At 42.5% G+C, this 16,344-nt stretch overlaps 2 protein-coding genes across 5 annotated transcripts in view; one reads left to right on the top strand and one right to left on the bottom strand.

Moving 5' to 3' along the window:
- ZNF277 (zinc finger protein 277) overlaps positions 1–7,046 on the bottom strand; it is a 42,797-nt gene extending 35,751 nt beyond the window's left edge. Inside the window, exon 1 of the mRNA XM_071423658.1 lies at positions 6,847–7,046. Coding sequence (XP_071279759.1) covers positions 6,847–6,889 — 43 coding nt within the window. The 5' untranslated portion in view covers positions 6,890–7,046. The remainder of the gene's footprint in view (positions 1–6,846) is intronic.
- DOCK4 (dedicator of cytokinesis 4) overlaps positions 7,009–16,344 on the top strand; it is a 223,386-nt gene continuing 214,050 nt past the window's right edge. For 2 of the 4 annotated variants that reach the window (XM_071423656.1, XM_071423654.1), the window contains exon 1: positions 7,009–7,308. In XM_071423656.1, the coding sequence (XP_071279757.1) occupies positions 7,272–7,308 (37 nt within the window). In that variant the 5' untranslated portion in view covers positions 7,009–7,271. The remainder of the gene's footprint in view (positions 7,309–16,344) is intronic. The other 2 variants (XM_071423653.1, XM_071423652.1) reach the window with 1 other exon arrangement.

Genomic DNA, 16,344 nt, shown 5'->3' with positions numbered 1-16,344 from the left:
TTTCTATATTGTGAGCCTTGTGCACTTCCACCATGGGACTCACATCCATACCCTGGGGCACATGCCAGGAGCTTGGCACGAGGTTCTAGGTGGGAGGGTGCTGTGCCAAGCTTCCCTGTGCTGCCCACCAGCCCTGTGTCTCCTCTTGCACAGCTCTGACCCTCACAGGAGTCCTGCAGCCCCCAGTCACTCTCCAGCTGCTTTGTGCATTGGCTGGGTTTAGAGATCAGTTTCAGAGCATGTGAACAGGATTTGTTTGGAGCTCAGGTATATGAAAAATGCATCCCAACCCTTAACAGAAATGCCTGGGTCTAAACCAAGGGGCTGTTCAGTGTGGGAGCACTCATTTCATGTGAGCAGAAATGCCAAACCCTGCAGTATAGTTGCAGGGACTGTGGCACCTTTATCTACTGTGCCTTATCATTTGTTCAGGTAACAGAGCCACAACATACCACAAAAAATCATGAGGCTGAAATAGATGGCATGTCAAGTTATAGAGCTCCTATACCAGAGGGATAAAGAGAAGGTGTTTAACCTGCTACAACTACATAGGGCAAGTGGCTACTCTGTGGGTACAGAGTCTCCAAAGACAAATGGGAAGATGACATCTCAATGAGCAAGAATCAAAAAGAAACAGCTGGGCCATTTCACACTGGCCACTGCCTGTAAGCCATAAAAATATCAGAGAAAAATACACAAAATTAAAAGAAATGACCAATTGGAAGATAGTGTCCAGTGAAAACAAGAGGCAAAAAAATCAAAAGGAAAGTTTCAGGAAACACAGTTGAAATGTATTACAAAGAACAGACAGGTGCTTGTGGACCACTGAAGCTACTGACAAAATATCTACTACAATTTCTAACTTAAAGGTCTACTACAGTAGAATATTAGGACAGAATGGCAAACAAGCAGTGATCATGGAAACACCTGCTGGAAAATCAGGTCTTGGGATCAATGATTGGACTACTGCAGCTATACCATTTCCTATGGAAACACTAAAAGTTAACATGTATTGCTATTGTTTGGGTTGGAAGAGACCTAAAAGAGCACCTAGTTCCCACCTGCCCCCCAGCACAGGCAGAGATGCCACAGGACAACTTCAATCTGGTTATGTGGTTTTAGTGGTACTGACTAATGCATTATTTAATACAACAATCATCAGGTCATTGAACACTAGTCTTTTCCTATTCAAGTGACTGTAATTAATTATTGACTGACAATAACTCTGCAAAGAACCCGGACTTTTACAAACACATTTCCCTGATTTCAGTGAGACACTGCTCAGGATGATGTGCCCAGCTCTTCAGAGGCACAGACCTGCTTTAAAGTTGTACAAAACTCACCACATTTTTTTTCTCCCGCTTCTTGAATGTCATGTTCTTTCCTCCATTGTGTGAGGCTTTTATTGATGCAATATTTAAAGCTACTTTAAAAAGCCCACAGAAAGACATTCAAATGCTTTTAGGCTTTTCTCCCAGATTCAGCCTGCTGGGAGTTTGTGGATGAGAATGTGAAGCAAAAACCTCAGAGAGAGACTGGGAACAGCTGCAGTTTTAGGATATAAATGGTCACACAAAGTTGCAGAGTTCTAGCAGAGGTTTCAGGACAGGACATGGTGGAGGGAAGCACACAGGGCTGGGAAAGGTTGTGAAGGCTGTTTGGATAGACAAATTTACCCTATACTGAAGTTAAAATACTTAACGCTTGTAATTTCCTAATTATTCATTTTTCATTTCATTTATTCATTCAAATTCATTCAATTTCATAATAAAAAAATTAAGTTTTTTCTTCTTTTCCTACTGTTCATATACACAAGCATGTGCTAGTTTAAATCCTACATCCCTTCATCAAGAAAGCTGGCTGAAGTCTCAAAGGGTGAACTCTGAGCCCTGTTTATACCACAGGCAGACCCTGTGGCAGTCATCATTGCTGACAAGAATCTACAACTTCGATGCTCTTCCAGAAAACCAGTACTCCTCAGGAAAAACAAAGCAGTGAACAAGGCGTTTCAAGAGGCATAACAAATTATCCTGGCATCTGTGTTACACTCAGAACATTCAAAACACTTGAAGTACCTCTCTAGCCTATACCTCTACATCTAAATAAAGCATGTCCACATATATTATTTGTTCAAGTGATGAGAAACACTTTTTTGGGGTAAGAACCAGATATTTTCCCATACAGAAACAGTTTAAAGGTCCTCATCAGTCTGAGGACTGATGAAACACCACTCATTCTTACTCCCTCCCTTGCAGGTAACTGCAAGACTGAGCAAAGTTTCAAAGAAGTTGAAGGCTTTAACAAGCAAACAAGTTACCATGTTTGAGCCTTGTACCTGCTCACCAGGCAGTCTGCAGCAGCTCAGTTCTAGACAAGCTCTGGTTAGAGTATGGAGGAGCTGATACTGTGTAGTTTGCTCATGTATCAAAGCCTTTACCTGCTAGAGGGCAAGAATTCGCTTAGTATACCAGAATGAAATACAAGGATAAAAGCCGTCCACCTTTGCTTTAAAGCTAGGAAAGTCTTCTGAATTCAGAGAAAACCAAATAGCAAGTCTTTATTGGGTATTTCTGGGGAGTACAACATATCCTATGCCTTGTGCTAACAGAAATTATGCCTTCATACCTTGTCTTCAGGTAAAATACACTGCACATTTACAACACAATTATTTGTAAAATTATGGTAGCAATCATGGGCACTTCAGATCTCTATTACCAACCAATACAATCCATCACTTATTTTATTACGCCATTATGACCTGTTTAATGAAATATTTAGTTTCACTTGTATATTCTTCCATCATCAGTTATTTAAGAAATGTGATGTGAAGGCTAAAACCTCTAAAATATTACTGCAACAGTTACATGAAAGGATTCTGCCTTTTCAATTTTCAAACAGAAAAGCACATAAAAGGTGATTTTTACAACAATAATTTAGTAATTTCCAGTCCTCCAAAAGATCCACTTGCTTATCAGGTAAATGTTTAAAATTACTTTGAGATTGGATTTTTAATTAAAAATCACAGAAAGGGCTCTTTAAACATTTTTAAATAATACTGCTTTAGGAGATCCATTCTGGCAGTCATATTAAAATAAATTGTGTTGCACTTCCAGAATTAATTAGTGAACCTGTCCTCCAGGTGTAATTGCTAATTGTTCAGTTCACAATGATTAAACTGCATCCTTTACAGAGCTTATAATGCCTACTAGTAAATGGACTCTCTTCTCTCTCTGTCCAAAATTTGTAGTATAGTGGAAGCCTCAGTTCTTGAAATGCTCTACTGCACACAAAGATTTAACCTGAGAAATCACCAGTGGTATTCTGGATGCTTGAAAGTGCCCTGTGGGAAAACAACTGAGGATGCAACCCCATGTGTGATCTTTTGGAAGATCACCAAACCTCTAAACCCATGAAACAGAAACAGGCAGATACACGTGGGCTGCTCATGAGGCCAAGGTCTGAGGGTCTCTCGAGCATGAGGAGACAAGCAGGGGCAGCTCTGTGCTTGGGGAATGGCTGCTCTGTGCTTGGGCAATGGCTGCTCTGTCACCTTGCTGGAGTTTTCACCCATGGACACGAGCAGCCAGCAGCTCCCCACTCACCACCAGGCATGCTGTGGATATTTTAGAGAGGAAAGCAGTAAAGCACTCAGCCTGATCTGAATTGGACTGGTAGTATAAGGAAGCAGGGGCTGGGAAGGCATCTAGTCCACCAGTTATTTGGTTAAGGACTATTCAATATAAAAGAAACAGCAAATAACAAGGGACATGGTAGATTGCACACAAATGTTAATGAGCAGGTGAAAAGAGACAGTAAGTTGTCTCTGCCAATATGGGAACTAATGGCATGAAAGGAACTACTCACACATACATGAACAGGGTCAAGAGGAACTTTTGTCACTGAGAGGAAAGGGGAAATGTGTGACTATCATATGTACTATGGTATTTTTGAGGGTGTTTGTGGATGGGATCAGAAGGTGATAGTGAAATTTTGTATACTTTATGAAATGGACTTAAACAGACTTAAGAACCCACACAGGCACAGGAAGTGGCCTGTGAACATGGGAGTGCTTGTGAATCTAACGAGGAATGCATCCATTAACCTGTGTGGAGAAATCTTTTGGGTCTGAGAGTACATGGGACTGCCTTTCAGTGACCAGGAAAGAGAAAACCCTGCATTCCAGAGCCCACTGTGTTGCGCAGCTCTAATAGCACCCTTAACAGAACTCAAAGAGTTGAGCAAAGAAGTAATGGCTGTACTATCAGGAACAAACCAGCTTTCACTGGAATATCCTCTTTTTAGGTAGAACAAAAAAAAAAGTAGACTTGTGCAAGACCAGTCAAACTTTTGTTTTCCAGAGTAAACTGAATATTCTTAAAAATGGGGTATGAGAGAGAGACATGGAAGGAATCAAACATGTTGTGCTTGGACATGGTGCACCCCAGCAGCACGTGTTCAAAAGCACTTGAGCACAAGAAGACCTTGAGTAGGAAAACTATAACTGTCAGACTACTGATGCAACAATGAAAGACACATTTCCAGAAAAAATACTTATTTTAAAATCCTTTGACAGATGCTGTAAGAAGTGTTGATATGCAGACTGAACAAACTGTACTGTGTACAGAGATATATTTATTAAAAGCCACTTGGTGAAGGCTGCTGGAAGGAACTAACTAGAAAGCAACATTGTCCTGGATTAGAATATAAAACCACAGGCTTTTCTGTAAATAGAATCAGCAAACCAGGAAATAGTATATTATTTAATTTTCCTAGATGCTGCCTCCAAGTACGTGACACACCTCAGGTGCACATGCAAATACGACATGTTTCTAGAGAGAATAGTTTTGTACAAGTTAAACCTCTGAATGACTAAAGATTTTGTTCAGAGGCAGAGAAATAATAAATATTAGGATGGGGTATTTATTTGCCCATTGAAAATGTGATTTATACTCTTAAGATCTCTTGACCCTAAGTAAGTGTGTGGCAAACAAATAATTTTGAAAAGGCTGCTTGAGCAATTGGACACTCTTGCCTTTGTCCAAGGGAAGACTGTGGATGCTGAAGTCAGTCATGGTTAACATGAGAGACAGCAGTTACAAGGCTGGAGCAAAATTTTATGACTCCCAGCCAGCATGCTGGCAGACCTGTCTTACGGGGAGATGAAGCACATGGATGGACATGAAAGTCTATAGGCTGACATAAAAGTTAATTTAGCCTGACATCTATTATTTTGATTCTCAACAGTGATTTTTTACATATTTCATTACCTAGAGACTCCAAATGATCTGCCAGGAAATGCAAAGTGAGTTTGGGAGCAAAGACAGAGGAAGTCCACTAGTCATTTCAACAAGTGTTTGTGCTCAGTAAAAGGAAAACAGCACAGGCCTCTGAATTTCCATTCTCCTCCAAAAAATTCCTTTTTTTCTTTGAACTGGTGCCAATATCTTTACAAGAGTTATCTGAAAAAACCTCAGGGTAACCTCATCATCTCTAGCAGTCCACAGACCAATGTATACACAGAAGAGTTGCACAGACTCAGGCACATGTTCTTTCCAATAGTTAAAACAGCAGAGCTTTGCTTCTGGGTGCAATTACACCAGTGTGGCAATGCTCTAAAAGGCTTTTCATGTATGAGGGTCATGCCAACATACTCTTACACAGAAAAAAGGCAAGAGTACTGCTCTAACTACTAGCATAAATTGATATTACTTTTATGAATAGAATAAGGGCACACACTAGACAAACAATACAAATGTCACTTGAAAGACCACTCACTATCAAAGGCCCAAACACAGAATAAAAGTGCTCTAACTCTAGGTTTGAAACTGCCTGCTTGTACATGACTTCCTTTTATTGTGTCCTTCACACTATCAATGACTTGACAGTAGAAGTTAAAGTCAACCTAAACTGAAAGCTACTCTCTTCAAAAACATTAAACTATTTTTTTTTCATTTGGATCAAACCAAAGAAACCCATAAAATCTCTAGATACCAGTTCAGAATATTGATTTCATTGGAGAACACTTTTCTAAAACCAGACATACTCATTTTATAGACAACTTGTATCTGGTAAGCCCTGCAAAGCAGCATCATTATCACTGTTTTTCTCCCTTTTTTCTGTCTGTGCCTTTCCACAGGACCAGAAGATATAACCTAGGCTACTGCTCCTGCCTCAAAACACGTAGGCTTCTCTTAGAAGGACCAGTGTAGCTGAGGATTTCTTGCACTTTATCCACGGTGAGCTCTAACTAATCTCCTTCCAGGAGGGTGCAGACATACAGACCTCTCGACAAGGACACAAACCCTGCTGTTCTTGCTGCTTACGGCACCTGGCTTATCCCTGCAGTAATTCCCCACGGACCATTTGTGCTCCTCGCTGTGCACCGCCTGCTTTGCACTATGTCTGTGCATGTGTGCGTTGACAAACAGATTTATGTCAGGAGCCAAAATGCTCCCCGGACCATCAGCCCCACGTCCCACCGCTCTGCCGGCATCAACTCCCTCTGCACTCCGACTCGCTGTTGGAAACTCTCCGCGTCCCCGAGTTCCGTGTGCCAAACGTGGAAGGACAGGCACCAGTAGGACCAGAGCGACTCACGTCGCTGTAACCAGCGGGAGGAGGGTACGGGGCTGTCCGTGGCTCTCTGCAGAACCCCGCTCCGACGGGCGACGAGCGAGCCCCACCGCGCCGGGCCCTGGCGCTCCCGGCAGCCGCACACGTGTCCGCCGCTCCCCATCCCAGGGACGGCTGCCCCAGCCCCGTCCCACCGTCCGAGCCGGGATCTCGGAGCCGAGGGGAGCGGGGGAGCGCAGCGTGAGACCCCCGCGCCTCCCGCAGCGCACTCACCTCCCCGCACCGCCGGTCCCGCAGCCCCTCGGGACTCAGCCATGCCGCCGCCGCCGCCGCTGCCGCCGCCGCCGCTCGGCCCGCCCGGCGCGGGGCGGCCCCGGGAGCCGCGCCCCGCCCCGCTCCGCCCCGGCGGGGAGCGCGGGGCCAGACGGGGCTCGTAGTCTCTCCCGCGGCCGCGGGCGGCGAGGGGCGCGGCCGCATCGAGGCACTACGTTCCCCGGCGTGCAGCGGGACGGGGAATATAAGTGGCTGGCGGCGAGCGCGCTTCAGTCAGTCCGCCCGCCCGAACAATGCCTTTGCCGCTGGGGCCGGGCAGCCGCGGCTGAGCGCGGCGGGAGCCCCGGGCAGCGGACGCGCTTGCCGGCCACCGCCGCTCCCGGCGGAGGGGCTGGCGGGGGAACGGGCGCTCGCACGCCGCGAGCATGTGGATACCCACGGAGCACGAGAAGTACGGCGTGGGTGAGTGAAAGAGAAGGCGAGCGGGGCAGCGCGGGGGCGAGGAGAGGCGCTGCCGGCGGGGAGCGCATCCCGGGCAGAGCGGGCTCGCCCCGCGGGGCGCTGCTGCCGTCTCCCCCTGGAGCGAAGGCAGCGCCCTGCCCGTGTGGGCGCTGCGGTGGGAGCCGAGGTCCCGTCAGGGCACGGGGGTGCGGCCCCTTCCCGGGGGCACAACAAAGGGCGGCCGATGCCCAAGCCGCGGCTCCGGCGTCTCCCACTGCTGCCAGGGGATGGGGCAGGGGCCGGTCCCCAGTCTCCGAGGCGGGCGCTCGGTTCTCCCCGCCGGCGCTGGGTGAAAAGGCTGGCGTTTCACGGGGAACAAAGCAACCTAAAAACATCGCTGAGAGCGGCGACCCGGTGGGAGACGGTGTCCGCCGGCGGCCCGGCAAAGAGCGGCGACGGGGCCGCGGGCATTGTTCGCGCGTCGGGGGTTTTGTCGCTGCTTCGCTGGAAGCCAGACAAAGTGTCGCTTGTGGGAGCCGCACTGCCTCGCCTGTTTGCTCCCCTCTGCCCGGTGCAGGGCTCTGAAGCCCGCGGGTTTGGCTTGCGGAGCGATCGGAGAGACTCGCAGTGATTTTATTTTTCTTGGCACCGCCTACGCCAACACCCGGTGAGCGCCGGCCGCTGGTCCCGGACAATAGCCCCCTCTGACACGGGTGTAGCTGAACTGTTGTACAGACCTGCCGGCGTAGTAGGCAGCTCTCCGTGTGTTTACGTCTTATTTGAACGCGGAGTTGTTCATGTTGGAGAAAAGCGGGAGGAGCGCGGAGCCCTGCTTTGTGTGTGTGTGTGTGTGTGTGTAGCAGCGCTGTGGCGAGCCGAGAGCGCGGGGCCGCTCCGTCCCATCTGGAGTTGAGCCCAGATGTTGCCGTCCGCCGAATGCTAAATGACACAGATCATCGATGGGATTTTTTTTTTTCTTGACTTCTTTATTTGTCAGGTCACAGCTGGGTTGCACGATATTGATTAATCCTGCCACCCGCCTTTCTTTACAAGGATGGGCAAGAGGCTTAAAAATCACTCTGGGACTCCCTGGAATGGCATGCTGGATATTAGCAGTCAAGTATTTCAAGCTGCAGCCCTCCTCTCTGTCTATTTCTTGTGTATTTTTATTTTTGATCCTAGTGTGCTATTTCACAACTGAAAGCATTCTCCCTCTGCCCCCCATATATGAGCTAAAAATCACTATCTTTCTTATACTGAAAAAAGCAGATTAAACTGTTCTCCCTATTTGAATAACTATCCCATCGTTGCTAAACAATTAAGAGATATCCCTTAAGTAGGCTTTTCTACGTTTAGTAACCCTTTTCAGGTACTTAGAGGTGAATTGAAATGCTCTTCAGCTCTACCTTTGCTTACCAGAGCTGGTGCCACTGAAATCTTGCTCCTGCTAAAGAGATACAGTTGCAATTTCTCAACAGAGATCTTCCTTTGGATCAACCAGAAAATGTGGCCCCCTACAAAGATTGTCTTCATTTGTGCAAATATAATATAGTCACCCAAACGATGCGTATTCTTATTTAAATTCATTTCCTGGTTTTCTGTGATTTGGCTTCCAAAGGCTATTCAAGATAGTAACAAAAAGCCACTGTTCAAATTGGTTTCTCTGTACCCCTTGAATGGGAGTGATATTATAGTTCAATGTGACTATTGCAAAATGTTGAAATACTAACCTAAAGAAATTTAATTTTTCTCTTGGACTGCTTTTTTATGCTATGTGCTCACTCACCTGCGTGATGAGTGCTGTCTGCAAAATCTTCACACCCAATTACCCTGTAAGCTATTGTACATCATAGCCGTGGAGGGGAGGCAGCAGGAAGGCTTGTATCTTGCTGCATAATTGTTTAAACTTTATATGAAGTGAACCTCATAAATCAAACTTGCATTTTGCACCATAGACCAACTTATGTGGTTTTTTTGGGTTTTTTTTTTTGCTGATAGAATTATTGCATTTCCAAACAGCTGTTTCATACTTGTATGTTTATCTGCTCTGGGAAAATGGGTGTGTTAGGAAACGCCTTTGAGAATCCTGATTTGTACCAAGCATATGCATCCTTTATGCAAAGAGCTCAGGACTTGCATCAACATCAGACCTCATCTGCATTTTCAGTCTGAATTCTGCAGCACATGCTGTGTGCTGCACATTTCTACTGTGATGCCAAAATGGATGAATAACCAGACAACAGCCACCTAGTTGCACGGAAGGGTTGCTGGTACCAGGTGGCTGTTGCTCACTTGCACAGCCTGACTGATCCCACTTTGAGGGGCAGGTAATACAAGTCACAGTCTTCTCTTCTATAATTTTTTTAACTTCTGCCTGCTAGCTATTGATAATATCTGGTTGATTTTTTTCACTGTGTATGTTGCTTAACTCACAGTTCATTTACTAATAGGCAGACACACTGCTTGTTCATTTCATGGTAGACATTCATGCTGCTATGAGGAAAACACCACTGCAAATTTGTGTGCCACCTTTTATACTATAGTTGTGTGTTTTTATTTCCAAGGCTACAGATTTTGTCAGTTATGTTGTATTATCCATTAGGATGCTAGAAGTGAAATAGGAATATTTCTCCAGTATTGAGAACTTGCTTTGTTTGGGTTTTGATATCTGTATTTTCACAACAGAAGGTTAGGCCTGTATATTTCACTTTGAAATTGCATATGTTTTGAGTCACACCTTCAGCTGTGGTGGCATTGTACCAAGGATCCTGAGGTCAGTTATGTGGAGTATTTAGCACAAAGTATGCTGATTAAAGGGTAGGAGAGGTAAGATTATATTTGCTGTTTATAATGTTTAAATGTGGTAGATGTCAAACGGAGTTGACTTGCATGAATACCATATGCTGATCTATGTGAATTCAGAACCCAAGAGAATCACAGATTCATTTAGGTTGGAAAAGACCTCCAATATCATAGAGTCCAAGCAATGACCAATATTGTTTAGAGCAATCATCAAATGCTTTGTTAAAATGAATAATTTAAGATTGCCTAGCTTTGGATGCTCTGCAGGCAGCAAAGCAGTTAGTGTAGCTTTCAAAAGTGACGCTTACTGGTTGGTGTGTACTAGAAAATTTTAGTTGTAATACATAAATCACTGGACTAAATAATTTGTAGCTGCTGTTTGGAGTAAAGATAGAAGTTCTGTTTCATCCTCTGTATTCAGGATATCTGTTTTTCTTTTTGTCTCACCAGATCTGCATAATGCCATATCATCTGATTTCTTTGATTTACCTGGATCTGTAAGGGTGCAGTTGTGTTTTCTGCAAAGTAGGCGATTTACCCTTTTTCACTGAGCACAAAGTTTCTCAGCATTTCTCTGGAAGGCATTTTTTGGATTAAGGTGGAAAGATTAATTAAGGAGACTAATTAAAAATGGTTGCTGAATGTATCACTTAATATATAAGCAGAATGGTATTCCAGATGCTGAAGTAATTCTGTACAGCACAGTGTACCATTTTAACTCTGCCAAGCTGAAATAGTGATTGATATTTTTAGTGTGGTTAAGCCATAAATGTGCTTTTCTGAGAGGGCCATGAAGTTTGGGCTTCTCCTCGTTTATAGATGGAGAAGTGTAGGGTTCAAATGGCTTTGTACTATAAGCTGATGTTCAAAGGAGGAAAAAGACAGAGGCCTATTAGTTGATCACAGGAGCAGTATTGACTTGCACATAGACAAAAGCCACATCAATTGGCTTGTGTCCTGTTCTGAGTTGCAGCCAAACTAGTCTTGCTAGCAGTCCTGTTGAAAGATAGCAAAGATATCCTTATCTCCATGCTGCACCCCCCTTTCTGACTGCACTAACTTTACTGTAAATGAACTTGGTTTGTTTAGCTCAACAGTAGCTCTGTCAGTAGCATGGTGTAATGTGTTTTGTTAAACATAAACACTTCATTTGCTTTTCCTGTGTGCCTCTTCAAACAATACAAATAAAGTCTTCAATCAAGCCTTATTTCCTCCATTCCTCTCCATTAATTGTGCCTCACATTTCTATGTGGAATTCACTTTGTATTTTTGTCTTAGGCTACTATGTTCACTGGAAATGAGCTATATCCAAAACTTCTATCAAGTTATCTAAATAACTATTGAGAGTTGAGGCAAGGCAAAATATAATGTATTTGTGGGTTCATTTAACTTAGGGGCAGTTGAAGGGTGATTTTTGCTTTCTTGTAACTGTTTGTATGGCTGGTGACTTGAAAGCAAGTGAAGGTGTGAGGTTCCATGGAGCTCCAAGAATGAGGCTGACAGATACCAGTGCTCCCTTTGCCTCACTGGGACAGTGGGAGTCCATTATGAATTATTCCCCCGGTTCCAGCTCTCTGAGATCACAAAGACTCTACATTTTCTATAGGAACATTTTTGACACATGACACATTTGTCATGGAGGCTTTTATATCAATTTAGTATGTCAGTCAAATAAAAGTGGTATTTTTTTCTAGTATTTTATATAAGCAGTAACTTTCAATGTCTTTAAAAAATGGAATTATCTCAACTTACAGCTTTTGGACAAAAAAATTGCTGACTGTGTTCTGTTGGAGTACAGAACATGAAGTTGAGTTTCTTAAGTAATTTTTGGTCATAAGAATAGTCTTAGACTAAACAAATTAGATGGTGAAATAAGGCTAAATCAAGATTTTAAAACTAATTTTAAAAAGCTGCCTCCAAAAATCTATAGACTTCCTTTTTTTGGGGGGGTTTGCAATGTTTTGAATGTCTTCACTATTTCCCAAGGACAGCTCAGAGCTGGCTGGCTTGTTAGCATGATATATAATGCCCTTCAGAGACCCCATTTTTTCCTATTCTCTACATATCTGGAGCTGCTGAGGAAAATTTCTGGTGGTTATTTCATGGTTAGCTCTATACTGATGTCACTCTTTCCTCCTCTTTCGCTGTATTGAGGGTTTCTTACCACAATTCTCACTGTTGGACTTGTGAGGCTACTAGCTGGGCTGGATTTATCCAAAATGTGATAGAACAACGGTGAATCAAATGATGTAAGCCATGGAGATGAGACTGTGTTCTCCCTGTGGAAAAGGAGATTTGTTGTTTTTTTAATCTAACATAGGCTAATGTAATGTGTGATTGTTTCTGCACGCTCAGGCAGCATGAGATGGAGTCACTAACTTCTCTGTCAAGGAAGCTATAATTGGGTACTGGACTCCTACCATGCAGATCTCAGCAGCTTTTTGCACTGCTGCAAGAGTGTCTGCCATTGACTCATCTCTCTGCTTCCCTAACCTGCACCCCAGAAAGGAAACTTCAGAATAAAATTGGGTTTCATGTTTGCAGCCTGTACAACGTTTTCTATAATGTTCCATAGTTCCCAGCTCATTTCTGAGTGTAATTCACTATGTGGGTCTTGTACTATAAAGTTATCTGTAATTTAAGTTTTGGGACTGGGGAAAAACCTGAGGAGAGCATTTGACTGCTTGGATCATTTGTGACAATTGAATGTATTCAGCAACTGAGACAAGGCACTTTGAGCTGACAGTTTGCACCCTTGGGAAATGTGTTACTTCATTTCTTTGGTTTTTGAAGACTTTGTGTTGTGGGGTTTTTTTGTGTGTGTGTGGTTTTTTTTTAACTGGATTTTTTGTGAAGGTACAGGGGAACAAACTTGATAACCCATCAAAGCCTGGTTCTTCACAGAAGGGTTGAAATGCAAAAGTTTTGCTTCAATGTCATGGAATTCCTTTTGTTACTGTGGGATTTTTTTTTTTTTTTCATGTAACCGTACATCATTAAGTAACCTTTTGCTTTTCTTCATTTTCTTGCTATCTGTTTGTGAGGAGCTGGGCAGAATTACTTTGAGGTGACCATCATCCACTTTGCAGTGATTTGGAAGCCAGGTGTCTAACCTGGTGGGACATGTCTCTATTTGTCACATGCATTTAATATGTTTTAAAAGCTTCTAGCATAATGTAATACAGAGGATTGCTTTTCAAGTTTCTTTTTTCCTGAAGATGATCAATAGAACTATAGAAAAATGTTTAGGAAGAGTTTTGAGAGATTTAATCTATACTGCTTTCTCAAGGCCAGGTCAATTCTAGCTGTCACTTCTGGAGCATGTTTGCCAATATGTTTTTTAAAATGCTGAAAGCAGAGCACGTACAACTTCTGTAGTCAGTACTTAGCAATTTCACTATCTAGTAAGTGTTGAGCACTCAGTTTTCCTCTTGAATGTAAAATTAGGTATATATGAAGACTTGCCAGGACTTTTCTTTGTATGAAGTAGCTCCAGATATTTCATTCTGTCGTTGTAAATGATATGTTCTTATCTATCACCAATTGATCCATGTTCAAAACCGGGCAGGGAAATTTTATCAGGTAAAGCATGAGCATCTTAGTGTGTGCTTTAGGTGATGTGTCTTGTCTGCTTGTCATTGCTGGTGTGCCATGTGTTCCTGTTGCAGCAGCCTTGCTCTGACTCACGTTCAGTCGGGAGCTGCTGATCAATCCCTCAGATCCTTTTCCGGAATCCGCTTGTCTAGACAGCCCTTCTTCCATCCTGCATTTGTCAGCTGATGATTTCTGCTTCTGTGTCTTTACTGAATGGCACTTCTCTTTGATGCTATTTATTCCATTTGTCAGCCACACTGACTCCCAAATTTCCCTTCTCTCACATGCCTGTTGGAAGCATCCTGCTTGACAGGTTTGAGAGATGAAATTTGGGAACTGTAGTAACTAGCAGAAGCAGATCTTTTTATGAGAAGCACAGCATGATAAGCAACCAAAGATGCTTGGATGCCACAATGATTTGCCATTAGTTTGCATTTGCATGTTTAAAGGAATGTATTTTTCAGATCTTTACAATGACAAGAGACCAAAGTCAGCTGCTTGAGTTTCTCTTCATAATGCATTTTTCTGGTTACTCAGAATTTATGTCCCCAGTTATATAGTTTAAAGAGGATATGGTAACTTGTCAACTTTGCATTTTTGGGCACCTGAAATATTTTGTTTAAAAATAGTGCTGATCTAACTTCCAGATGCTCATGGGTGAATAGGAGAGCTGCAAACAGTGTAGCTGTGAAAGTCACCTGTGCTATAGGGACAAAGAAACAAGCTTGAATTTTGCAATCTGTAATGCATTGTGCTTGCTCGGTTTTTCTTGGTTTTTTTTTTTTTTTTTTTTTTGGTTTTTTTTGGTTGTTGTTGTTTTGAATAAGAAAGTAGGATAAAAATTAGTTTTCCAGTATTAAAAAATCAAAAGTCTTACTGTAGGGATAAACCCCTTGCTGATACCGATTGCACCTTCCACCTTTCTCAAGTTAAGGAACCAAGTCAACTGACCTTTTTGGATTCACATGCAATTATTTATCTATTTTAATAGAAACTCCTGAAATCACTTCAACTAAAAGTGAGTAAGGTGTGTTTACTCAGTACAAAGAATTTTTTTTCTTCATAGTTTTTGCGTAGAAAACCACACTAGTAGATGAGGTAATAAAACTGAAAATGGAGTTGTTAATTACCAAGACTTAGTTAGGGTGTTTGAGGAATAAATTTATTTCAGTTCTGCTTTTTGTGTTACTGGATTTCAAGTGTGTGTTTTTGTGCTTTCAAGGCTCTGGAAGGAGGTGGCTGGTCTAATGCAGTCAGTAGCTAAATCATGTGCTTGTTCAGTCCTTTCTGCAGCAGAGAAAAAATGTGGTGCCATTTGAAATCTGTTGCTTGGGATTTCTTGATTTGAATTTTGTTGTTGTTTGTACTGAAATGATGATTTCGGAGTTTTTATTTAGAAGTGCAAAATGTGTCCTTAACTATAAGGGTCTATACTGATGCATTTTCATGAATACTTATCATGGAGTAAGTGAGAATCTACATACACTGTGGACAAGACATTATAACTGCATAATAGGGGCTCTTCCATAATAGAGATTATGGAATTCTCCTTCATTGTTTTTAGAGCAAGGCAATTTCTTTTATTATCATAAATCATTTAGTACACAATAGGGTGTTACATAAAAGAATATTGTTTTATTCTTTTGCAACTCTTAAATTACAGGTTACAGTGCAGAAATTAAATGATTACTCCATAAAGTCTTATTTTAACTTTTCTCCTGAGTAGTGTAGTGAGGTGAGTATGTGCAAGATGTTGGGCAGGTTGGGACAGGATACACCAGTAGTTCTGATGCTTTGTTTTGTTCCATGGCCTGAGTGCAGTCTTCTATTATTTCATTGTTTTTATTATAGAAACCTAATGGGTAACAGCTTGATCCATGATCAAGCAGGAGTTATGTTATAGACTATATAAATGTGCAGTAGTTGTATTTTTATGAGGTAGCATTCATACTTCTGTAGGTGATGTTACCTATAAAATAAAGATTATGAACTTTTTTTTCTGAGAAAAGCACTGTGTGAGGATGGCTATTGGATTTTAAGTGCACTATCTTATCTTTTGGAGAAAAATATAGCATGGGGTGACTTAAATGTCAGCAGAGGTATCCCTATGAACCACAGAATCCATAGGTACAACTATGAGGAGCACTCTCAGACTTGTAGGTGAAGCTCTGAGGTATGCTGCTTGAAACTAAGCAGGATAGAGATGGGCCACAGGCTGTAAATGCTATTTTTTGGTAAGTGATAGTGGTAGTTTTGATAAGAAATAAAGTTGGATAATATTTTGTAACTTCAAGGAATATGCCTCTTTTCCTAGGCTGCATGGTTCCTTCACATCTGTACTAGGCCTGTCAGTACATAGAGAATACAGAGCTTGATATGCAGTTTGTGTCTTTGCATGGGATTTAGAAGTGCTTCTTCTGGTGTTAAGATTGTTTCCTCTTACTCTGATAAAGAAGGAATATGAGTCTGTATTTTTGAAACCATTTAATGGACAACAGTTGGCAGAGCTGCTCTGTTAATTCATGGTTAATAGTGGAAACTTCTTAAACATTCTTTACTTATCTGTTTCTTCCCTGTTCCTCTTCATTCACCCCCTGCCCCCAGCTTCCTTCCTTTTTTTGGTCTGTAAAGCTTAGGACAAAAAAAAGAGGAAATCCTAAG

The sequence above is a fragment of the Agelaius tricolor genome, unplaced genomic scaffold (assembly GCF_023055355.1).
Source record: "Agelaius tricolor isolate 1412-34295 unplaced genomic scaffold, bAgeTri1.0.p SCAF_3, whole genome shotgun sequence".
Classification (NCBI taxonomy): domain Eukaryota; kingdom Metazoa; phylum Chordata; class Aves; order Passeriformes; family Icteridae; genus Agelaius; species Agelaius tricolor.
Note: the sequence above shows the minus strand (reverse complement) of the source record. Positions and strands in the feature narration are given on the sequence as shown.